The sequence below is a fragment of the Crinia signifera genome, chromosome 3 (assembly GCF_055691185.1).
Source record: "Crinia signifera chromosome 3, ASM5569118v1, whole genome shotgun sequence".
In the NCBI taxonomy this organism is placed as follows: domain Eukaryota; kingdom Metazoa; phylum Chordata; class Amphibia; order Anura; family Myobatrachidae; genus Crinia; species Crinia signifera.
Window position 1 is genome coordinate 340,825,555 of NC_139219.1, and position 26,406 is coordinate 340,851,960.

A 26,406-nucleotide genomic window follows, 5' to 3' on the forward strand; every position below is an offset into this window, starting at 1 on the left:
GTTGTGTACAGTGATGCTCTGCGGCTGGTGCAGTGTTGTGTACAGTGATGCTCTGTGGCTACTGGTGCAGTGTTGTGTACAGTGATGCTCTGCGGCTGGTGCAGTGTTGTGTGCAGTGATGCTCTGCGACTGGTGCAGTGTTGGGTACAGTGATGCTCTGCGGCTGATGCAGTGTTGCGGCTGCGTATGGCTGCGGCTGGCCATACATCAGTGATGTGATGTATGGCCAGCCCCGCGGATGGTCACGCAGCCTCACGGATGGTCATGCAGCGCCCCGCAGATGGTGCAAATCAGGCCGTTTATGAAAAATAGCGCCCTTTTACATGTCGCCCTCACTGCTCAGTATTTGCACATATGTATGTAGACTAAATATGTCCATTTATATTCTGTGACCACCAGCGCTGTTCTAACGTCTCAGTGACCGCTTAGTGTCCGTATAACCGCTATCCTCTTCTCTCTATGGTAGGTGGCTAAGACGCATGGCGGTGCCAATGCACACAAACATGTTGCCTATCTCTGGGCAAAGAGTCTGGGCGGGGAGGCAGCTGTGAAACTGCTCCTCAAATTCAACCTGCTGGAGACCGCTATCGATCACGCAGCCGAGAACTGGTGGGCACTGAGTGACTGGGGCGTTGGTGGGCAGTGAGTGACTGGGGCGGTGGTGGGCAGTGAGTGACTGGGGCGGTGGTTGGTGGACAGTGAGTGACTGGGGCGGTGGTGGGCACTGAGTGACTGGGGCGGTGGTGGGCACTGAGTGGCCAGGCGGTGGTGGGCACTGAGTGGCTGGAGTTGTGGTGAGCACTGAGTGACCGGGGCAGTGGTGGGCGCTGAGTGACTGGGGCGTTGGTGGGCAGTGAGTGACTGGGGCGGTGGTGGGCAGTGAGTGACTGGGGCGGTGGTTGGTGGGCAGTGAGTGACTGGGGCGGTGGTGGGCACTGAGTGACTGGGGCGGTGGTGGGCACTGAGTGGCCAGGCGGTGGTGGGCACTGAGTGGCTGGAGTTGTGGTGAGCACTGAGTGACCGGGGCAGTGGTGGGCGCTGAGTGACTGGGGCGTTGGTGGGCAGTGAGTGACTGGGGCGGTGGTGGGCACTGAGTGGCCGGGCGGTGGTGGGCACTGAGTGGCTGGAGTTGTGGTGAGCACTGAGTGACCAGGGCAGTGGTGGGCGCTGAGTGACTGGGGCGTTGGTGGGCAGTGAGTGACTGGGGCGGTGGTGGGCAGTGAGTGACTGGGGCGGTGGTGGGCACTGAGTGGCCGGGGCGGTGGTGGGCACTGAGTGGCTGGAGTTGTGGTGAGCACTGAGTGACTGGGCAGGCACAGTGTGGAGTGTAGATGGCACTGTGAGGGCTGGCAGCGCAGGCAGTAGTGGGCACGGTGTGACAATTGTGCATAGTGCTGTGTGTATTCTCTTCCCTCGAGCTAGGCTACTAAACACATTAGGCACAATCTCAGATGGTGTCCACTGTCCCAAACTCTGCCTCACCCAATAATGAGCATCTACCCATTGCACTAGCTCCGATGATGGCCACTGCAGCATTACGTATGACGCTGTACCCCCTTCTCTTTCAGTACATTTGATTTTGCATTTGATTTGGCCCGTCAATCGATGAAAGAAAAGCTTCCTGAGATCCACCTGAAATATGCCATGTTCCTGGAGGATGAGGTAAGATTGTCTGTGTGACCGGGGTACTGATACCTGTACGGGCTGCGTCTGCATGACCTGGGTACTGATACCTGTACGGGCTGCGTCTGTGTGACTGGGGTACTGATACCTGTACAGCTGTGTCTGTGTGACCGGGGTACTGATACCTGTACGCGCTGCGTCTGTGTGTCCAGGGTACTGATACCTGTACGGGCTGTGTCTGTGTGACTGGGGTACTGTTACCTGTACGGGCTGTGTCTGTGTGACCGTGGTACTGTTACCTGTACGGGCTGTGTCTGTGTGACCGGGGTACTGATACTTGTACAGCTGTGTCTGTGTGACTGGGGTACGGATACCTGTACGGGCTGTGTCTGTGTGACTGGGGTACGGATACCTGTACAGTTATGTCTGTTTGACCGGGGTACTGATACCTGTATGGGCTGTGTCTGTGTGTCCGGGGTACTGATACCTGTACAGGCTGCGTCTGTGTGACCGGGGTACTGATACCTACGGGCTGCGTCTGTGTGACCGGGGTACTGATACCTGTACGGGCTGCGCCTGTGTGACCGGGGTACTGATACCTGTACGGGCTGCGTCTGTGTGACCGGGGTACTGATACCTGTACAGGCTGCGTCTGTGTGCCCGGGGTACTGATACCTGTACAGGCTGTGTCTGTGTGACTGGGGTACTGTTACCTGTATGGGCTGCGTCTGTGTGACTGGGGTACTGATACCTGTACGGGCTGCGTCTGTGTGCCCAGGGTACTGATACCTGTACAGGCTGTGTCTGTGTGACTGGGGTACTGTTACCTGTATGGGCTGCGTCTGTGTGCCCATGGTACTGATACCTGTACAGGCTGTGTCTGTGTGACTGGGGTACTGTTACCTGTATGGGCTGCGTCTGTGTGACTGGGGTACTGATACCTGTACGGGCTGCGTCTGTGTGCCCAGGGTACTGATACCTGTACAGGCTGCGTCTGTGTGACTGGGGTACTGTTACCTGTATGGGCTGCGTCTGTGTGACTGGGGTACTGATACCTGTACGGGCTGCGTCTGTGTGACCGGGGTACTGATACCTGTACGGGCTGTGTCTGTGTGACTGGGATACTGTTACCTGTACGGGCTGTGTCTGTGTGACCGGGGTACTGATACCTGTACAGGCTGTGTCTGTGTGACTGGGGTACTGTTACCTGTATGGGCTGCGTCTGTGTGACCGGGGTACTGATACCTGTACAGGCTGTGTCTGTGTGACTGGGGTACTGTTACCTGTATGGGCTGCGTCTGTGTGACTGGGGTACTGATACCTGTACGGGCTGCGTCTGTGTGCCCAGGGTACTGATACCTGTACAGGCTGCGTCTGTGTGACTGGGGTACTGATACCTGTACGGGCTGCGTCTGTGTGACCGGGGTACTGATACCTGTATGGGCTGCGTCTGTGTGTCCGGGGTACTGATACCTGTACGGGCTGTGTCTGTGTGACTGGGATACTGTTACCTGTACGGGCTGTGTCTGTGTGACCGGGGTACTGATACCTGTACAGGCTGTGTCTGTGTGACTGGGGTACTGTTACCTGTATGGGCTGCGTCTGTGTGACCGGGGTACTGATACCTGTACAGGCTGTGTCTGTGTGACTAGGGTACTGTTACCTGTATGGGCTGCGTCTGTGTGCCCAGGGTACTGATACCTGTACAGGCTGTGTCTGCGTGACTGGGGTACTGTTACCTGTATGGGCTGCGTCTGTGTGACTGGGGTACTGATACCTGTACGGGCTGCGTCTGTGTGCCCAGGGTACTGATACCTGTACAGGCTGCGTCTGCGTGACTGGGGTACTGTTACCTGTATGGGCTGCGTCTGTGTGACCGGGGTACTGATACCTGTACAGGCTGTGTCTGTGTGACTGGGGTACTGTTACCTGTATGGGCTGCGTCTGTGTGCCCAGGGTACTGATACCTGTACAGGCTGTGTCTGTGTGACTGGGGTACTGTTACCTGTATGGGCTGCGTCTGTGTGACTGGGGTACTGATACCTGTATGGGCTGCGTCTGTGTGACTGGGGTACTGATACCTGTACAGGCTGCGTCTGCGTGACTGGGGTACTGATACCTGTACGGGCTGCGTCTGTGTGACCGGGGTACTGATACCTGTACGGGCTGCGTCTGTGTGTCCGGGGTATTGATACCTGTACGGGCTGTGTCTGTGTGACCGGGATACTGTTACCTGTACGGGCTGTGTCTGTGTGACCGGGGTACTGATACCTGTACAGGCTGTGTCTGTGTGACTGGGGTACTGTTACCTGTATGGGCTGCGTCTGTGTGCCCAGGGTACTGATACCTGTACAGGCTGTGTCTGTGTGACTGGGGTACTGTTACCTGTACAGGCTGCGTCTGCGTGACTGGGGTACTGATACCTGTACGGGCTGCGTCTGTGTGACCGGGGTACTGATACCTGTGCGGGCTGCGTCTGTGTGTCCGGGGTACTGATACCTGTACGGGCTGTGTCTGTGTGATTGGGATACTGTTACCTGTACGGGCTGTGTCTGTGTGACCGGGGTACTGATACCTGTACGGGCTGTGTCTGTGTGACCGGGGTACTGATACCTGTACAGCTGTGTCTGTGTGACCGGGGTACTGATACCTGTACGGGCTGCGTCTGTGTGACCGGGGTACTGATACCTGTACGGGCTGCGTCTGTCTGACCGGGGTACTGATACCTGTACGGGCTGCGTCTGTGTGTCCGGGGTACTGTGTGTCCGGGGTACGGGCTGTGTCTGTGTGACCGGGATACTGTTACCTGTACCGGCTGTGTCTGTGTGACCGGGGTACTGATACCTGTACAAGGCTTCTCTCATATAGTGACCTCACGCTTTCCGCAGTATTAGTCCTGGTTGGAATGTTACGGCCCGTCGGAGCCACATCCAGTCCGCGCTGATCAGGGGAATGCTCTCTAATCTCTTATACTTACAGGGAAAGTTTCCTGAAGCGGAGGCTGAGTTTGTGAAAGCTGGGAAGCCGAAGGAAGCTGTGCTCATGTAAGTGTCAGCTCTGTTGCTCTATTCTCCATGGTTGCGGCGAAAACCACTTCATTTTTGTGACATTTCCCATCATGCCAGGGTCCACGTATACTCTTCCATCATGCCTGGGTCCCCGTATACTTTCCCATCATGCCTGGGTCCACGTATACTTGGAGGTCGAATATAATAGTGTGGCGAGCAAAGCGAGGGTGCGAGAAAATGCAATAACTTAAACCTACGCAGATTAAGGATATAATAAAAAGCGCTGTGAGGGGAAATACTAGTTCCGCCCTCACAAAACGTCACATCCTTGTACAAGGATTGAAGTGGATCTAGACACAACCTAGTCAAGGACCAACTCCATCCTGGCCATGGCTTGTTTAACCTGCTGCCATCAGGCAGAACCTACAGGGCTATTCCCACCAGGTCCACCAGATGCCTAAAAAGTGTCTTCCCTCAAGCGGTTCACCTGTTGACACATGAGCTCCTGAACACCTCACTGTCTCATCGCCATAACCCTCTGCACATAATCTAACTCTGTGTCCCCTCGGAATAACTTTCTGTATCACTGCACATGTTCCCCCACCTGCTGACACATGAGCTCCTGAACACCTCACTGTCTCATCGCCATAACCCTCTGCACATAATCTAACTCTGTGTCCCCTCGGAATAACTTTCTGTATCACTGCACATGTTCCCCCACCTGCTGACACATGAGCTCCTGAACACCTCACTGTCTCATCGCGCCATATCCCTCTGCACATAATCTAACACGGTGTCCCCTCGGAATAACTTTCTGTATGACTGTACGTGTTCCCCCACCTGCTGACACATGATCACCTCACTGTCTCATCGCGCCATAACCCTCTGCACATAATCTAACTCGGTGTCCCCTCGGAATAACTTTCTGTATGACTGCACATGTTCCCCCACCTGCTGACACATGATCACCTCACTGTCTCATCGCCATAACCCTCTGCACATAATCTAACTCTGTGTCCCCTCGGAATAACTTTCTGTATCACTGCACATGTTCCCCCACCTGCTGACACATGAGCTCCTGAACACCTCACTGTCTCATCGCGCCATATCCCTCTGCACATAATCTAACTCGGTGTCCCCTCGGAATAGCTTTCTGTATGACTGTACGTGTTCCCCCACCTGCTGACACATGAACACCTCACTGTCTCATCGCGCCATAACCCTCTGCACATAATCTAACTCGGTGTCCCCTCGGAATAGCTTTCTGTATGACTGTACATGTTCCCCACCTGCTGTCACATGAACACCTCACTGTCTCATCGCGCCATAACCCTCTGCACATAATCTAACTCTGTGTCCCCTCGGAATAACTTTCTGTATGACTGTACGTGTTCCCCCACCTGTTGACACATGAACTCCTGAACTCCTGAACACCTCACTGTCTCATCGCCATAACCCTCTGCACATAATCTAACTCGGTGTCCCCTCGGAATAACTTTCTGTATGACTGTACATGTTCCCCCACCTGGTTATACTGTATGCTGTGTACTTGTTACCCACCCGGCTGCTGCACAGCAAACCGAGAACAAATTCCTAGTATACGCAAGTATACCTGGCCAATAAAGCTGATTGTGATGTCCCCAGAGATACAGGTGGTGATCACAATGTCTCTCCCCACCCCAGGTATGTCCATAACCAGGACTGGGATGCGGCACAGAAGGTGGCCGAGCTGCATGACCCGGGCAGTGTGGGCGATGTGCTGGAGGGCCAGGCTCGCTTTGCCTTTGAACAGAAGGATTACCAGAAAGCCGAGGCGTTTTTACTGCGTGCGCAGAGACCTGAGGCTGCCGTGCGGCATTACAAGGTGAGTCCCTGCTAGAAGACCTCCACCTTAGGTGAGTACGGCAGTCTGATATCTCCCGTTTCCCTGCACAGGAAGCCGGCATGTGGAGCGACGCCATTCGGATCTGTAAGGAGTATGTTCCTGCCCTACTGGAGCAACTGCAGCAGGAGTATGAGCGGGAGGTGGGGAAGAGAGGAACCAGGTGACCGCTCTTACATGTTACATAGAGTATGGGCTATTCCTGTCGCTGCCCGCTGGCACCATGTACTGCCACAACCCCCTTATAAACCCAGGGCATCCGTGTGGTGTGCCAGTGCCTCATTCCCAGTTACGTGGAACGTAAAAGTGTGTGTGCTGCGCTTACTAGTTGCTCAGTATAAATTGTAATACTGTAAATGAAAGAGAGCGCTTGGGTATGTGTTTTTTATTTAAAATTTGAAATTGGTGCATGCTGTTTTTAAAAAAAACATATAAAGGTACTTGTTTCCCAGCACGGTGCCCGTCTCGTCCCATCGCATACCATTACTTAAGGAATGCGATGGGACCCGATCTGACCCGATATTCGGGTTTTAAGACCTTCATATACAATTTTAAAATCGCGTCGCATCGCATTTCATTACAATGGCATGCGATGCGGCGCGATTACACCCGATTTCCCATTGATTACAATGTTAAATGCACCCACACACCCGATTTTTTATTGTACACCCACCCCCTGATGGGTAATTATTATGTGAAATGCCCCCCCCCCCCCCCCCCCCATTGTTAACGGCACCCCAGTATCAACGCCAACCCGAAGAGCGGCGGTACGCGTCCTCCGACCTTTTCATACCCCCATTATCCTCCTCGGCGTGGAGTTGATTTTGATAGTGTGGCGAGCGCAGCGGAATACATGTGAAGTAATCCGCGTCCCCTAGCGGGGCTCACTGCGTTCGCCACGCTTTGGGCTCGGTGGCTCGCACTATCAAATAAAATCAATTCCACGCCGACGTGGATAGTGGGGGTATGAAAAGGTCGAAGGACGCGTACCGCTGCGCTCGCCACGCTTCGAGTTGCCGTTGATAGTGGCGTGGCGTTAACAATGGGGGGGGCATTTCACATACTAATTACCCATAAGGGTGGGTGTACAAATAAAAATCTGGTCTGGAGGGCATTTAGGCGGCTTACTCATTCCCAGTAAGAGGAGAAGAGAAAGAGATCAGTTTAGCTAGGATGCACTCCTCATCCACATTGTCCCGCAGGACATAAAAAAGAACATTTGGTACTTGTGTAGCTTCACAGCGCCAGCATGGCGCCATGCGTCTGAGTCCCCTTGCGGGGCTCGGTGGCTCGCTACGCTATTTAAAATCAACTCCTTGCCAACATGGATAGTGGAGGTATGAACTATCCATGTTGGCATGGAGTTAAGTTACTTTTTTGGACATATTTCGTGGCGAGCGTACACCCGGAAGTAGCACGGCGCCATGCTGGCGCCGTGAAACTACACAAGTACTGAAAATTTTGGTTTGATAATATCTTTATTAGTAAGCAATTAAAGGTAAAAGGCCATCTTTTGCTATTTATATTGGTCAATTGTATTAATTGTCTGCGACCTGATACATAGAGTCCCTGTATAAGGGATATCGATGGTGAAGTATTTGAGCTTTGTCAAGGCTCAATCTAATCCACACTTAGATTGAGCCTTGACAAAGCTCAGAGAGCGAAATGCGCATTGGCATATCGCTGTAAAAGCTGTGCATTCACGCCGGCACACAGCTATCAGAAGGGAACAGTTCCCTAGGCTGCGACAGTGCTGAAACGCCCGCCACCCTATCCCGCTATAAGTGCTTATAGGTGCGATCTGTTATTTGCGGTTAATGTCCACATCAGTAATACAGACTACATAGTCAACTACTGTGTGTATACTGGGGATACTATTCTAAGTGTCACCAATTAAAGCGTTGTTGCGTTGTTGCACACTTAATACTAACATCTTCCTATCAGGAAAAATATGTATAAATAAAGTATATACACCAATCACAGCTACTCACTGCACAGTATCTCCTGATAACCCTGATCAGACAAAAGACAGTACTATTTGCATTAAAATCCTGACTGAGCTTTTTCCAGCCAGACAGATCTATTGTTACTCTAAAGAGAAGACTATCTGATTTGTTGCAACAGTGTATGTCAATAACTTTAAACCGCAACAATTACTAAACTAGCTATACAGTATAACCTGAATGAAGGCAGATCCAGCATAAAATATAGCACACACAGCGGCCCTATACTGTTCACACACTGGTATAATATTACTGCTACTTATCAATAAAAGTACCAGAATAAACCGGAATTTGAAAACAGTTTACAGATTTTAGTCTTCTTATTTTCTTTCTATTCTATATTCATTACTTTGTTTTTATACTTCGCCATCGATATCCATTATACAGGGACTCTATATATCAGGTCGCAGACAATTAATACAACTGACCAATATAAATAGCAAAAGATGGCTTTTTACCTTTAATTGCTCACTAATAAAGATATTATCAAACAAAAATGTTCTTTTTTATGTCCTGCGGGACAACGTGGATGAGGAGTGCATCCTAGCTAAACTGAATTCTTTCTCTTCTCCTCTTACAGTCTATATTCTAAATCAGTTGAGAGCACCCACAATTGGAGAGGAATAATATATATATATAAATCCTCTCCGTTGGAAAAATGTTTCCATCCACGAATCATTGATATCCCAGTAATTTGTATGGTGCGGGTCTTTCTCTTTTTTGTGTGTCTTACTCATTCCCAGGCTGGATAGGAGGCACCCTGCTTATTCCCTGTCAGGATAGGAGGCACCCTACTCATTCCAGGTCAGGATAGGAGGCGGCAAACTCATTCCCGGTCGAGATAGGAGGCGACCTACTCGATCCAGGTTGGGATAGGAGGTGGCTGTGGCCGGAGAGCCCGGCACACGGGGTTAATGGCGGCTACAGCACTGAAGGGGTTAACTCTCCATGCTTGGCCGTTATTCAGAACAAGGGCACTTGCCCTGTTTTAAACTGTATGAGTAGCACTGAGCTGGGACAGGACCCTTCTGCAGTGCTGATGTAAGTTATAGTACTGAGCTGGGCACCCGGCACACATATCATATGTATTTATGTAATATATGTTTGGCACTGAGCTAGGACTGCATCATATATTGTGTATATTGTATTGAATATTGAGGAATGCATTCTGGACTTACAATGCACTTTGTACATTTCTGGAGGAAGGAATTTAGCAAATCTTGGTGATGGGGAAATTAAATGCTAATCTGCCCCTCTTGTCAGAAGGTCTGTGAGTGTCCAGAACACAGCAGGGAGTAGGCTCTGTGTCTGAAGCCCTGTGTAAAAGGTGCTAAAAAGGAAATTTGTGTACCATATGTGATGGGTCCCTGAGCCCAGGACATCCTGTGTGTGAGGTGTTGATGAGGCACAGACATTTGTGTTTCGTTATGTAAACATGCTACCAGGAGATAAATATCTCCCCTGTTCCTGAAAGTTATATATTCTAAGGAAATTGGATTTATCCTTTGTAGTATGTAATCTGGGTTCGTTATGCACGGGAAGTAACGTATCAGATTGAGATGCAAATTGTAAATGTACGGGGGAGGATCTGACAATGTCAAAGAGTTTTCTGCCTATATAAGCAGGGCTCTGTGAGCCCAAAGTTGTACTTCTGCCTGTATCTGAATGCTGTAACATCACCTGTATGCTGTATACCTCTGAAAGGAGAAGGGATCTTTTCAGATCCATTGGCAATAAACCATCTTTTGCCCAAGAAGTCTGCTTCATCTGCGACCAACAGAATTAATTGCAATAATTCCGTTCTCCGGCTGTTCTGGGTATAGCATCCAGCATCTCCGAGTCTCCGCTCTGCCAGCTACCAAAGCAGAGGTCTGGTCCGTGACCAGTGGGGGACCAGTCGACACCAGCAGTGTGTCGACGCAGGTAGTACTCAGGGCCAGCGGTTGGGCCTGAGGAGGTATCCGTGGTTCCAGACGCCACGTAGTAGGAGTCTGGTGGTGGCAGCGATAACCCCGCCCACTGCGTAGTGGGCGGAGTCAGTAACAGGAGGTTACTGACGGTAACAGGGAATCCCCTATTGGCCAGGTCCCGTGAGACCAGGAACCGCTATCTGTGGACCCGAAGGGCGTAGTCAGAGCTAAGGGCAGGCGTCCGGTCACAGAAATTGGTGGCAAGCCGGTGGGATAACCCAGGCGGCTCTTCAGTCACCCGATTGGAGAAGCCGAGTTACTCAGGGAGGAGTAACTGCAGCCAGGAGAACGCGCAAGATGGCGGACTTCAATGGAATGTCGAAGGATGACCTCGAGATCGTGTGTCGGGAGAAGGGTGTGGATATCCCTTCCAAAGCAACTGTAAACGAAATGAGGGCGGCGCTCAAGCGCTTGGAGGAGTCGAGTTGGGAGGAGGTGCAGTATGCTGATGGTGACCGTGTCCAGGAGGACAGCCACACAGAGGACCTTCATCTGGACCCGGTGAGACTCACAAGCCCCGCCCCCTCTAGCAGCAGCCACGTTTCCCAACATTCCCTAGCAGGGCCAGGATCCCCGTGTCCCAGGGTGGACGGCGCGGATAGCCTAGCGGATCGGCTAGCGGAATTAGGGGAGAGGGCAACGGAACAAGAACGCATGCTCATCATCCGGATGTGGCATGCGGAGCGGGCAACACAGGCTGTGGTACCCCAAGGACCGTTGTCAGCTGCTACCCCCCGAGTGGGACGGATTCAGTTTGCCAAGTTTGCCGACAGCGATGGGGACATTGATGGACATTTGCAAGTTTTTGAGAGGACTTGTAAACTCCATGATTTGCCCAAACAGGAGTGGGTAAGACACCTTGTGCCCACCCTGCATGGAGAGGCCTTGGAGGCCTATCGAGGAGTGGCTAATGAGGACTGTGGGGACTATGATGTTGTCGCCAAGGCCCTCCTCCAACGGTTTTTTGTAACTCCTGAGTCCTACAGGAAAAAGTTTCGGGACTTGCCAAAGAATCCTGGCAGCACCCACGAGCAGTTTGCCACCCAGCTGCGGCAGTACTTGGTGAAGTGGGTGCAGGAATCAAAGGCCACAACCTGGGACACCCTGATTGATGTGATCTGCAGGGAGCAGTTCTACCGCAGGTGTGCCCAGGAAGTGAAGGAGTGGGTGCTAGATCGGGAGCCAACGAGCATAAAGATGGCTGCCCAGCTAGCGGACAAGTATGTGGCAATTCGGTCACAGGGGCTGAAACGCCCAAGTAGCAGCCCGCTACAAAGGACTGTACCACCAGGGGGACACCCCTCTTCAGCTCATCGCCCCCCAAAGCAAGCATCTTCCAACCCGGGTGCTCTTGGCCAGCAATCGCCCCGCAGCGTCCCTGCGAGTAATCAGGGATCATCGGAGCCCCACCTGGTCAAGAAGTGCTACAGCTGTGGGAAAATCGGACATCTGAGGATGAACTGTCCCACACTGCCGGCACCCCAGATTCGCGCTACCAATCCGAATGCTGGATCCCGGCTTGCTTGCTTGACCCGTGGAGATGAGCCCACAGAGACTGTACCCCCTCCAGTCAGTCCGATGGAGTGTGGCGGGAAACAGGTGAACTCAGAGGAGAGGGTCACCTGCATGGCCACGCGGCCTCTACAGAATATGTGGCGGCACCTACAGGCGGTCCAAGTGGGGCCCCTGCAGGGGGAAGGCCTGAGAGACTCTGGGGCCTCAATCACTGTGGTGAGCCCCAGACTGATTGATCCTGCTGCAATCTTGCAGGGTCGCACTGCCAAAGTTACAATGGCAGATGGAGCGGAGCGAGAGGTGCCCATGGCCAGAGTCTACCTGGATTGGGGAGCTGGACCGGAGTTGCGAGATGTTGCCGTCATGGATGGCCTCCCAACAGATGTAGTCCTGGGGAATGATCTTGGGGGTGGAATCGTTACTACATTTGCTAACGCCATCGCCTGGAGTCAAGCTGCCAGACTACAGTCCTTACCATCGACACCAGCACAGCCCAGCCCAGAGGAACAGACCACAGCGGCCAGACAACTGCCAGCACAGCCAACCACAGCATCAACCAGCCCAGAGGAAAAGACTACAGCGGCTAGATCAGCGCATCTCCCCAGCATGCCTTTTGCCTCTGGTGTGCCTACGTCCCCTAGCAACGCAGAGGATGTGTGTGCCAGCTTGTTGTATCCTGTGAGGGTGCCCAGTGATGCTCCTGTTCCTAGTGGTTTGCTAACTCCAGCGGTGAGTAGGAGTGACCACACTGACCTTTACATGACTGACCCAAACCAGAATGACCCTAGACATCCCAACCTAGATGCCCCTGTAGAGTGTCCCCCTTTAGGAGAAAGGGAGAGGCACTGGCAGGGGGTTCAGGAGACTCCGCTCTCTGACCCATCCCTGACAGGCATACGGTACCAAGCTCGCAGCGGCCTTGATGGGGTGGGGGTAGGGAGTGTACCCGGACAGGAAGGGTTCAGGCCCAGGGTAGTCAGGAAGGTAGAAGGGGATACACCAGAGAGAGTGGGTTCCCCAAGACGTAGATCCTTTGAGGAGGACAGGAGGGCAGGTCTGACGGTTGTTGCAGACGGGTGCCCGGGAGAAGTGATAGGGGTGCAGTGCCTGGAGGATAGTGTGGGAGGAGACGGGGGTAGGCCCAGACCAGTGAAGGTAGAGGCGACCAGAGGCTTTCCCCGGCCCACAACCCCCAGACAGGTACTGACCTTAGAAACTGTAAGGCCCTACAGACCAGTTGTCCCTGACTCTAGTTTGGTAGTGACGTCCCTTACAGTAGTGACTAGGAAGGGCCTTCCCAAGACAGTGGACTGTACACCTGCTTGTGAGTTGGCATTCCAGTCGCTGAAGGAGGCTCTGGTACCAGCTCCAGTGCTGATGACGCATATTTATTACCAGGACACTGTGGTACGGACTATTGCGTCACTGCACGGACTGGGAGCAGTACTGAGCCAAGAGGAGCCATATAGGCAGGAGCACCCTGTGGCTTGTGTGAGCAGAATACTGCTATGGTGGGAGGTGGGGTATGCCACAATTTGGACACACTGGGTGGCAATTGTGTATGCAGCAGACCAGCTTTGGCACAGATGGTGCCACTGGCACCCCACTGGGGTGAAGGAACACCCACCTGATGAAGGTTTGCCCCCTTCATTGGGGGAAACAGACAGACTGTTGTTGTGGGGCCTTGGACTTGGACACTGTGGTGACTGTGTGGACTTTCAGCACCAACCGGATATGGCCCACTGCAGTCTGGAGGAACTGTCTAGGCTGGGGGCCAACACCCCCAGGCACTCCCAGTAACCCCCAAATGGGCTGCGGGACCAGGAGCCAAGTCGTTGGGACATGGCCCTCTGGTTTCCCGCTTGAAGGGGGGGGGGAGAAGTGTGGCCGGAGAGCCCGGCACACGGGGTTAATGGCGGCTACAGCACTGAAGGGGTTAACTCTCCATGCTTGGCCGTTATTCAGAACAAGGGCACTTGCCCTGTTTTAAACTGTATGAGTAGCACTGAGCTGGGACAGGACCCTTCTGCAGTGCTGATGTAAGTTATAGCACTGAGCTGGGCACCCGGCACACATATCATATGTATTTATGTAATATATGTTTGGCACTGAGCTAGGACTGCATCATATATTGTGTATATTGTATTGAATATTGAGGAATGCATTCTGGACTTACAATGCACTTTGTACATTTCTGGAGGAAGGAATTTAGCAAATCTTGGTGATGGGGAAATTAAATGCTAATCTGCCCCTCTTGTCAGAAGGTCTGTGAGTGTCCAGAACACAGCAGGGAGTAGGCTCTGTGTCTGAAGCCCTGTGTAAAAGGTGCTAAAAAGGAAATTTGTGTACCATATGTGATGGGTCCCTGAGCCCAGGACATCCTGTGTGTGAGGTGTTGATGAGGCACAGACATTTGTGTTTCGTTATGTAAACATGCTACCAGGAGATAAATATCTCCCCTGTTCCTGAAAGTTATATATTCTAAGGAAATTGGATTTATCCTTTGTAGTATGTAATCTGGGTTCGTTATGCACGGGAAGTAACGTATCAGATTGAGATGCAAATTGTAAATGTACGGGGGAGGATCTGACAATGTCAAAGAGTTTTCTGCCTATATAAGCAGGGCTCTGTGAGCCCAAAGTTGTACTTCTGCCTGTATCTGAATGCTGTAACATCACCTGTATGCTGTATACCTCTGAAAGGAGAAGGGATCTTTTCAGATCCATTGGCAATAAACCATCTTTTGCCCAAGAAGTCTGCTTCATCTGCGACCAACAGAATTAATTGCAATAATTCCGTTCTCCGGCTGTTCTGGGTATAGCATCCAGCGTCTCCGAGTCTCCGCTCTGCCAGCTACCAAAGCAGAGGTCTGGTCCGTGACCAGTGGGGGACCAGTCGACACCAGCAGTGTGTCGACGCAGGTAGTACTCAGGGCCAGCGGTTGGGCCTGAGGAGGTATCCGTGGTTCCAGACGCCACGTAGTAGGAGTCTGGTGGTGGCAGCGATAACCCCGCCCACTGCGTAGTGGGCGGAGTCAGTAACAGGAGGTTACTGACGGTAACAGGGAATCCCCTATTGGCCAGGTCCCGTGAGACCAGGAACCGCTATCTGTGGACCCGAAGGGCGTAGTCAGAGCTAAGGGCAGGCGTCCGGTCACAGTGGCCTACTCATTCTCTGTGAGGATAGGAGGCGGCTTATCATTCTGGATAGGAGGCGACTTTCTCATTCCCTGTTGGGTTAGGAGGCGGCTTACTCATTCCCGGTCGGGATAGGAGGCGGCTTACACACTCCCGATCGGGATAGGAGGCGGCCTACTCATTCCCTGTCGGGATAGGAGGCGGCCTACTCATTCCCTGTCGGGATAGGAGGTGGCCTACTCCTTCTCTGTGAGGATAGGAGGCGACTTACTCATTCTGGATAGGAGGCGGCTTTCTGAATTCCCTGTCGGGATAGGAGGCGGCTTACACATTCCCGGTCGGGATAGGAGGCGGCTTACACACTCCCGGTCGGGATAGGAGGCGGCCTACTCATTCCCTGTCGGGATAGGAGGTGGCCTACTCCTTCTCTGTGAGGATAGGAGGCGACTTACTCATTCTGGATAGGAGGCGGCTTTCTGAATTCCCTGTCGGGATAGGAGGCGACTTACACATTCCCGGTCGGGATCGGAGGCGGCTTACACATTCCCGGTCGGGATCGGAGGCGGCGTACACATTCCCGGTCGGGATCGGAGGCGGCGTACACATTCCCGGTCAGGATAGGAGGCAGCTTAGACATTCCCGGTCAGGATAGGAGGCGGCTTACACATTCCCGGTCGGGATCGGAGGCGGCTTACACATTCCCGGTCGGGATCGGAGGCGGCTTACACATTCCCGGTCGGGATCGGAGGCGGCTTACACATTCCCGGTCGGGATCGGAGGCGGCTTACACATTCCCGGTCAGGATAGGAGGCGGCTTACACATTCCCGGTCAGGATAGGAGGCGGCTTACACATTCCCGGTCGGGATCGGAGGCGGCTTACACATTCCTGGTCGGGATAGGAGGCGGCTTACACATTCCTGGTCAGGATAGGAGGCGGCTTTACACATTCCCCGTGGGATAGGAGGCGGCGTACTCATTCCTTATTGCCGGGATCTCCAACCCGTCGCTCGCGAGCGACGGGTAGCTCGCCGGGTGTTATGCTGTAGCTTGCGGCGTCACTTTGCGGCAGGAGGTCAAATGCACAAGATAGTGACCTCCTGCCACTCCACCGGCGTGTATTGGTTCCTCGCTTGGCGGCAGGAGGTCAGAAAGTGACTTCCTGCCGCTCCACCATTGTGCAGCGACTTCCCAGCAGGACATTTCACGCCTTCACCCCCATGCCGTTGCCGCCACCACCTCCCGTAGCTGGTAACTGTCACTTTGCTGTTGTTTTTTTAAACTGTGCAGTGCGCATTTGCCTGTGACTCCCATCCGCACACTGCTTTCACTGCTGTATAATGGGCATCATGTGTTGGGCATATGTATAATGGGCATAATGTGGGGCATATGTATAATGGGCATCATGTGTGTGGCATATGTATAATGTGCATCATGTGTGTGGCATATGTATAATGGGCATAATGTGGGGCATATGTATAATGGGCATCATGTGTGTGGCATATGTATAATGTGCATCATGTGTGTGGCATATGTATAATGGGCATAATGTGGGGCATATGTATAATGGGCATCGTGTGTGGCATATGTATAATGGGCATCATGTGTGTGGCATATGTATAATGGGCATCATGTGTGTGGCATATGTATAATGGGCATAATGTGGGGCATATGTATAATGGGCATCATGTGTGTGGCATATGTATAATGTGCATAATGTGGGGCATATGTATAATGGGCATCGTGTCTGTGGCATGTATAATGGGCATCATGTGTGTGGCATATGTATAATGGATCATCATGTGTGTGGCATATGTATAATGGGCATCATGTGTGTGGCCTATGTATAATGGGCATCGTGTGTGGCATATGTATAATGGGCATCATGTGTGTGGCATATGTATAATGGGCATCATGTGTGTGGCATATGTATAATGGGCATCATGTGTGTGGCATATGTATAATGGAGCGTCACGTTGTGGGGCATATGTACTGTATAATGGGCATATGTATAATGGGCATGTGTGTGGGGCATATGTATAATGAGCATCCAGGTGTAGGGCATATGTATAATGGAGCATCACGGTGCAGGGCATATTTATAATGGGCATCACAGTATGCGGCATAGGTATAATGGGCATATGTATAATGGGCATGTGTGTGTGGCCTATGTAGAATGAGCATCCAGGTGTGGGGCATATGTATAATGGAGCATCACGGTGCAGGGCATATTTATAATGGGCATCACAGTATGCGGCATAGGTATAATGGGCATCACGGACTGCACTATTGGGGTCATGTGTATCTGGCACTGTACATATGTGTATTACACCTCCATTTTCCATGGCCGCACCCCATGTGGCTACAGTTCTTAGAGAGCTGACCATGCCCTCATATTGGAAAAAATGGGGGATGTAGCCTCACAGGAGTTCCACGGTAGTAGGTGAACCCTCTAATTTTGGGCGCCTGCCTTCGGCACGCGCAGATGTCTCCTCTCCTCTGCCTCGTGTTGGTAGGTATGTTTGTGACCTATTGGACATTGTAGTGTGTGGCATATTGTGTCTGGGGCATTGCAGTGTGTGGCATAATGTGTAAAGGGCATTTTTTGGATATTATGCAGATTTTTTTAAATTTTTTTAATTTAGTAGCTCTTCGGGCGGTTTATTTTGTCACGAGTAGCTCCCGCCCCGAAAAAGGTTGGAGACCACTGCCCTATTGGGATAGGAGACAGCTTACTCATTCCCAGTCGGAATAGGAGGCGACCTACTCATTCCCTGTGAGGATAGGAGGTGGCTTTCTCATTACCGGTCGGGATAGGAGGCGGCTTTCTCACTCCTGGTCGGGATAGGAGGCAGCTTAGACATTCCCGGTCGGGATAGGAGGCGGCTTCCACATTCCCGGTAGGGATTGGAGGCGGCCTACTCATTCTGGATAGGAGATGGCTTTCTCATTCCTGTTCGGGATAGGAGGCGGCTTTCTCATTCCTGGTCGGGATAGGAGGCGGCTTTCTCATTCCTGGTCGGGATAGGAGGCAGCTTAGACATTCCCGGTAGGGGTTGGAGGCGGCCTATTCATTCTGGATAGGAGGTGGCTTACTCATTCCCTGTCAGTATACTGTAGGAGGCGGCTTTCTCATTCCCTGTCGGGATAGGAGGCGGCTTTCTCATTCGCTGTCGGGATAGGAGGCGGCTTTCTCATTCGCTGTCGGGATAGGAGGTGGCTTTCTCATTCCTGGTCGTGATAGGAGATGGCTCTCTCATTACCGGTCGGGATAGGCGGTGGCTTTCTCATTCCCGGTCGGGATAGGAGGCAGCTTAGACATTCCCGGTCGGGGTAGGAGGCGGCTTCCACATTCCCGGTAGGGATTGGAGGCGGCCTACTCATTCTGGATAGGAGGTGGCTTTCTCATTCCCGGTCGGGATAGGAGGCGGCTTACTCATTCCTGGTAGATGTAATGGAATCCTGTTTTCCCATAGTGGAGCAGAGGCGCTGATGGAACAGGCCCGGGAGTGGGAACAAGCTGGAGAATATGGCCGTGCAGTGGACTGCTACCTGAAGGTGAAGGATCTGGACAACCTTGAAGTGATGGAGAAGTGCTGGCTGAAGGTAACTCACGTCACTGCTATAGAAGTGCTGCATTACCGTTGTTGGGTTAGTGGAGGTTGTTGTTGGCATGCATCACATAATACCGGCAGACAAAGTCACAGTGTCAGTGCCAGCCAATCACACGCCTGGGACCCTGGCTCCGCCTGCTCGCGGTCACCAATCATTGGGTGTGATCGGGAATCTCCTTATGGGTATATGATGGAGGTGTACACTGACAGGGGGTCACATTGTGCTGTGGGGGGGGCAGGATGGCAGCCTCTAGTGGGGGTGCCCTCCCCTTGCTGTAATGGTGCAGACCAGCCCCATCTGGGGCTACAGCTGCTATACGTTACTTACACCCATTATGTACTGTGTGTGGCTCCTTCCATGTTATTTCTGGTCATCAGCAGCTGAGATGACCTTTCACCTCTCCGCAGGCCGCCGAATTATCTATCAAGTTCCTGGTTCCAAGCAGAAGTTTGGAAGTGATTCATGTGGTTGGACCCAAGCTGGTGTCTGCTGGGAAACACAATGCGGTAAGAGTCTGTGTTATAGTGTGTAACATATTTTGGTACTTGTTTCCTAGAACGGCCACAACGATTTAGATCGTTGTGGTCGTAAGATAAAAAATCGGATCGATCGCATCGCATGCGATTTGGTCGCATACGATGCGACCGATCCGATCTGCCGATTTTTCACCCGATTTTTTTTTTTTTTACACCAGATTTGTTTAAATTGCCCCCCCAAATGTTAATAAGTGTGCTAGACCCCACGATAGACGTGAACCCGAAGCGTGGCGAGCGCAGCGAGCCCGCGAGGGGCGGCGGTGCGCGTCCTCCGACCTTTTCATTCCCCTACTATCCACTAGGGCGTGGAGTGAGAATATAATAGTGTGGCGAGCGCAGCGAGCCACCGAGCCCGAAGCGTGGCGAGCGCAGCGAGCCCCGCGAGGGGACGCGTCTAACTTCACAGGTATACGCGTCCCCTCGCGGGGCTCGCTGCGCTCGCCACGCTTCGGGCTCGGTGGCTCGCTGCGCTCGCCACACTATTATATTCTCACTCCACGCCCTAGTGGATAGTAGGGGAATGAAAAGGTCGGAGGACGCGCACCGCCGCCCCTCGCGGGCTCGCTGCGCTCGCCACGCTTCGGGTTCACGTCTATCGTGGGGTCATGGCGGGCACATAAAAAATGTGAAATGGGTCATATTGGCCCATTTCACCTTTTTTATCATTTTTCCCTATGTGAGATGGACTTAATCAAGTCCATCTCATCTTGTGCCATTATAATGGCACAAGACCGACCGATTTCAATGTTAAAAGATTTTTTAACATTGAAGTCTATGGAAAAATCGGGTCAATCGGTCGGTCGCATCGCGGCCGATTTTAATTGGTCGCGACCGACCGATTGACCCGATTTCTGTCAATTAAATGGAAAAAATTGTAAAAAATCGGCCACATCGTGAGGATCGTGTCCCTTAATTAAGAGCCACGATCACTCACGATTGTGGCCGTTCTAGGAAACAAGTACCCATATTTATACCCAAATAATAATGCGGCACTCGCAAGTGATCGGTGTATTAAACAAGTATCACGTACATCAATGTCTCGGGGATGGGCTCCCCTTCATCCGCATACAGTGCAATATACAGAAATAGCTGAAATAGTGTCTGACCATCATCCGCCTGCAGCCCTGCCGCGTCCGGCACCGGCTCCCTCCTTCCGCTTCCGGTCATGCTGCCGTCAGCGCCTGGCAGCGTTGCCGTGGATACACTGTAAAACGGTAGTGACCAAGTCCACCCCAGTGAGTAGATAAGAAAGTGCAATTCTAAAACATGTATCAGGTTTACAGTGGCGCCATCAAGATTTAAGAAATGTGTGTATAAAACATGTATATAACCGCCATAAACCCCTAACTGTACTCATTACAGCCAATCAGCACTAGTGGTGCTTCCAATAAATAACTGTAACTGGCCTCTGCTATCATTGTCTGTGCAATCTACTAAATAAAGTTAATAACACCCACGATCTGCTAGATGAAGTTAAAGAGACCCAATGTGTCATTTAACCCTTTTGGGCGCAGAGTATCCAGACGGAAAACCATCTGGATTCCAACTGGAGTAATTTTTTTAATCTGTCTCTGCCCCGGGGGGACATGGGAATGTGATCTATTATCTTGGGGGGGCTGGCTGGTAGCAGGAAGCCAGCCGAGATTGGCAGCGGCAGCAATGTCAGTAGGAGCCACTGCAGCCTTTCACTGGAGATACGTTGTACTTCACTAGTGACGCTGTCTGTCAGGGTCCAGAGCCGGTGCTACCCGCTCAGCAAAGCCTGAAGGCGCTGCCCCCCTCCTCCGATACTGTAGATTAGCTGCCAGCTGCTGCAGCCTGCACCTGTCAAAGTATTTGACAGGCAGCAATGCCGGCAGCAGGGCAGACAGAGGCGCTGGACATAAGGGAAATTTTATTAAATTTGGGCAGAAGCCGCAGAACTTTTGAACGCCCGCTGCTCAACGCAGGCCTACCCGCTAAATGACGCTGCCCGACGTCATTACACTGTGTCGGCGCGTACAGCATGTTGGGGAGCAGGTTGACTCTGCGCTGGCTGGACGAAATGCGGGAGCCAGGACAGAACGCCACGCTGGGAGGCACCTACAGTACCTTAGGTGAGAGGCATCATCTGTATACAGAGGTGGCAGTGGCACTCACAGGGTTAATTAGAATTGGTTGAGAAGTGTCTATGAGTGTCTATTCTGTGAGTACCACTGCCACCTCTGTGTTATTTATATATATATATATATATATATATATATATATATATATATTATATATATATGTCCCCCAATCCACAAACATAGTTCTTCAGACAGTGCTGGCTTAAAAGTGTTTTGTATATTTTTCAAAGTGAATCCAAAACTGCGTGCATGGACCGGTATAAACATGTAGAGAATATTATACCACACCCCATAGCCATTTCTCCATGCTGGGTGTGGTATAATATTCTCTACATGTTTATACTGATCCATGCACGCAGTTTTGGATTCACTTTGAAAAATATACAAAACACTTTTAAGCCAGCTCTGTCTGAAGAACTATGTTTGTGGATAGGGGGATATATATATATATAAGCTCTGTCTGAAGAACTATGTTTGTGGATAGGGGGATAGAGCTTATATATATATATATATATATATATATATATATATATATATATATATATATATATATATATATATATATATATATATATATATATATATATATATATATATAAGCTCTGTCTGAAGAACTATGTTTGTGGATAGGGGGATAAATATATATATATATATATATATATACAGGTTGAGTATCCCGTATCCGAGTATCCGTTATCCGAATTATTCCGAAAACCATACATTCCAGAAAGTAAAAAAATATATATTTCTTTTGCTAAAAACTCACTGGGGACATTTTTAACAGCACTACTGAGGACATGATATGTAACTGGCACTATATATGTACAAGAAAATGATTGCTTGGCATTCAAAATAAATATCTGAGATAGTACACAAATTTTGTTTCATATTTTGAAACCTTGTTTTTTGAACAAATAAAATATATTTGTGTATTTTATGTGGTAATAAAATATATTTGTGTGTATTTATTGTGTTTATACAGCATACATGCAAGATACTTCAAAATACATAGTTGAAATATTAAAATATTCCGAAATACGGAATAATCCATTATCCAGAATTCTCTTGGTCCCGAGCATTTTGGATACGGGATACTCAACCTGTATATATATATATATATAAGCTCTGTCTGAAGAACTATGTTTGTGGATAGGGGGACTATGTTGTAAATGTAAAGAGCACACTATCATTTAAGAATATCAAGCGGTTTTCTGGATAGAGAGATATTATATATAAAATGAGGCGTCACTCCGGGACCCGCAAATATCCACTGACTTCTATTTGTGAAGGCAGGAGAGATTATTCGATGGTTGGCGACCATCGAATGATTGCTCCTGCTGCGGGCACACGCGAGGGGATGGGTCTTTGTGACACATCCCCTCGCATGGTTGCTAGGGGATATACGGCGAGGTGATTTGGCGGGTGGCGAGGCAGCAGGCTCTCTCTAAAATGCGCTATTTTATAAGGTATGGGAGGGCGCAGGGAGGCACTGAACACCCTAGCACCGGCCCTGTCAGGGTCTGCGGGGGTCTGCATAGTATGTAACCAGCTCATCTCCAGTAAGTCTGCCGCTCCCACCCACGCAGAGCCCAGCGGAGCCTCCCTGGCTGTGTGTGGCTTTAGCAGCTACCGGTATCCTGCGCCAGGCGGTGATGATAGGAATGTGAAGGAGTGAGGAGAGTTTAGATCTACTTACTAACATGTTCCCCAATGCCCGCTCAGCTATGGCTGCATTCCCATAGAGCACCTTTGTTGTCAGGGAAGCCTGTCTGCCTCTATAGTGCTCGGTGGCAGCAGCTACTCCTATGATTTACACTGGGTGGGTGAGTGGTGAGGGTGGGAGGGAATGGAAGGTCAGAGAGTGTGTGTGTGTGTGTGTGTGTGTGCGCGTGTGTGTGTGTTCCTACTGCAAATTTTCTACCTGCTGTATTACAGCTGTTTAAAAAATACCCCTAAAAAAACTATGATTGATTGACATGTTTGATATTTGTTTATAAAATTGACTGGCATGCCTATTGATGACCAAACCCCACTATAGTTCCTCCCACAGTATTCTCAGCTTCGCTCACCGCATCACAATGTAGTTTTTTTTTTTTTTTTTTAGGGAGAGGGGTGGTGCAGCCTGGGGGTGGGGTTATAGGGAGAGGGGCAGTGCAGCCTGGGGGTGGGGCTATAGGGAGAGGGGCGGTGCAGCCTGGAGACGGGGTTATAGGGAGAGGGGTGGTGCAGCCTGGAGGCGGGGTTATAGGGAGAGGGGTGGTGCAGCCTGGAGGTGGGGTTATAGGGAGAGGGGTGGTGCAGCCTGGGGGTGGGGTTAGAGGGGCGGTGCAGCCTGGAGGCGGGGTTATAGGGAGAAGGGTGGTGCAGCTTGGGAGATATGCAAAGCTTTTGCTGTTAGTGCCTGGACTCCTCCTACACACCTATATCCCAAGGTTATCCCTGTGACCCCTGTGAATCCCATGAATCCTGAAGAAGAAATAGTTAACCATAACCATTTTAGTGTTTGGAAATATAAATTATGGGAAGGTGCACCTCAATACTAACTCTTTTTCCCTTTGGAATCCTGGAAGGGGCAGATTTATTAAGCTTGGTGAAGTGATAAAGTATCTGGTTTTTATCACCGGCCAATCAGCTCCCAACTGTGAAGTTACAGGTTTGAAAATGACAGGTAGGAGCTGATTGGCCGGTGATAAAAACCTGACACTTTTTCACTTCCCTGAGCTTATTAAATCTACCCCCCAGTGACTCACACCTGGTGGTGAAGTATTTAGGCCCAACCTTTTTCTGGGTCTGTACAAGATCACCATTCAGAGTGAGACATTTGTATTGTGGTCGTCCAATCACGCCCCATTCCTTGTTACTCATGAAGTCCCAGAGGGCCACTCTGATGATACCCTACATGTGACCACAGCCTCTGATGCAGATCTCTCCAGTCCATTCTGCTGAATATTCTGGGTTCCTGCCACGTGATTGGCCGATATCGGGGTGTCTGATAAAGTGTCACCTGGGGGATACAGCTCCATTGACATCTGTTGTATTGTCAGGCAGCGGAACTCTACCTCAACCTGGACCTCGTTAAAGACGCGATTGACGCATTTATATTTGGGGAAGAGTGGAACAAGGCGAAGCGAGTGGCAAAGGAGCTAGATGCCAGGTATTTCCCCTATTACCCCACTATTACTTCCCCAATGCCAGTCCTGGGGATCAGTACAGAGGAGGGGGCACCACCTAATACCACTGATTGTGGCACAGTACCAGGCTTATACCCCCTAACCCCCACTATTACTGCCCCCGATGCCAGTCCTGGGGATCAGTACAGAGGAGAGGGCACCACCTAATACCACTGATTGTGGCACAGTACCAGGCTTACACCCCCTAACCCCCACTATTACTGCCCCCAATGCCAGTCCTGGGGATCAATACAGAGGAGGGGGCACCACCTAATACCACTGATTGTGGCACAGTACCAGGCTTACACCCCCTAACCCCCACTATTACTGCCCCGATGCCAGTCCTGGGGATCAGTACAGAGGAGGGGGCACCACCTAATACCACTGATTGTGGCACAGTACCAGGCTTATACCCCCTAACCCCCACTATTACTGCCCTGATGCCAGTCCTGGGGATCAGTACAGAGGAGGGGGCACCACCTAATACCACTGATTGTGGCACAGTACCAGGCTTATACCCCCTAACCCCCACTATTACTGCCCCCGATGCCAGTCCTGGGGATCAGTACAGAGGAGGGGGCACCACCTAATACCACTGATTGTGGCACAGTACCAGGATTATACCCCCTAACCCCCACTATTACTGCCCCCGATGCCAGTCCTGGGGATCAGTACAGAGGAGGGGTCACCACCTAATACCACTGATTGTGGCACAGTACCAGGCTTACACCCCCTAACCCCCACTATTACTGCCCCCAATGCCAGTCCTGGGGATCAGTACAGAGGAGAGGGCACCACCTAATACCACTGATTGTGGCACAGTACCAGGCTTATACCCCCTAACCCCCACTATTACTGCCCCCGATGCCAGTCCTGGGGATCAGTACAGAGGAGAGGGCACCACCTAATACCACTGATTGTGGCACAGTACCAGGCTTATACCCCCTAACCCCCACTATTACTGCCCCCGATGCCAGTCCTGGGGATCAGTACAGAGGAGAGGGCACCACCTAATACCACTGATTGTGGCACAGTACCAGGCTTATACCCCCTAACCCCCACTATTACTGCCCCAATGCCAGTCCTGGGGATCAGTACAGAGGAGAGGGCACCACCTAATACCACTGATTGTGGCACAGTACCAGGCTTACACCCCCTAACCCCCACTATTACTGCCCCCCCGATGCCAGTCCTGGGGATCAGTACAGAGGAGGGGGCACCACCTAATACCACTGATTGTGGCACAGTACCAGGCTTACACCCCCTAACCCCCACTATTACTGCCCCCCCGATGCCAGTCCTGGGGATCAGTACAGAGGAGGGGGCACCACCTAATACCACTGATTGTGGCACAGTACCAGGCTTACACCCCCTAACCCCCACTATTACTGCCCCCCGATGCCAGTCCTGGGGATCAGTACAGAGTAGAGGGCACCACCTAATACCACTGATTGTGGCACAGTACCAGGCTTATACCCCCTAACCCCCACTATTACTGCCCCCAATGCCAGTCCTGGGGATCAATACAGAGGCGGGGTCACCACCTAATACCACTGATTGTGGCACAGTACCAGGCTTATACCCCCTAACCCCCACTATTACTGCCCCCGATGCCAGTCCTGGGTATCAGTACAGAGGAGGGGGCACCACCTAATACCACTGATTGTGGCACAGTACCAGGCTTACACCCCCTAACCCCCACTATTACTGCCCCCGATGCCAGTCCTGGGGATCAGTACAGAGTAGAGGGCTCCACCTAATACCACTGATTGTGGCACAGTACCAGGCTTACACCCCCTAACCCCCACTATTACTGCCCCCGATGCCAGTCCTGGGGATCAGTA

At 51.4% G+C, this 26,406-nt stretch overlaps 1 protein-coding gene across 1 annotated transcript in view; it reads left to right on the forward strand.

Annotated features, from left to right (window-relative positions):
* IFT172 (intraflagellar transport 172) overlaps nucleotides 1-26,406 on the forward strand; it is a 207,807-nt gene that overhangs the window by 140,058 nt on the left and 41,343 nt on the right. The window contains 8 exon segments of the mRNA XM_083178982.1: nucleotides 467-609; nucleotides 1,569-1,662; nucleotides 4,603-4,667; nucleotides 6,315-6,495; nucleotides 6,567-6,676; nucleotides 18,613-18,742; nucleotides 19,159-19,257; nucleotides 24,437-24,546. Of these exon segments, the coding sequence (XP_083035108.1) occupies nucleotides 467-609; nucleotides 1,569-1,662; nucleotides 4,603-4,667; nucleotides 6,315-6,495; nucleotides 6,567-6,676; nucleotides 18,613-18,742; nucleotides 19,159-19,257; nucleotides 24,437-24,546 (932 nt within the window).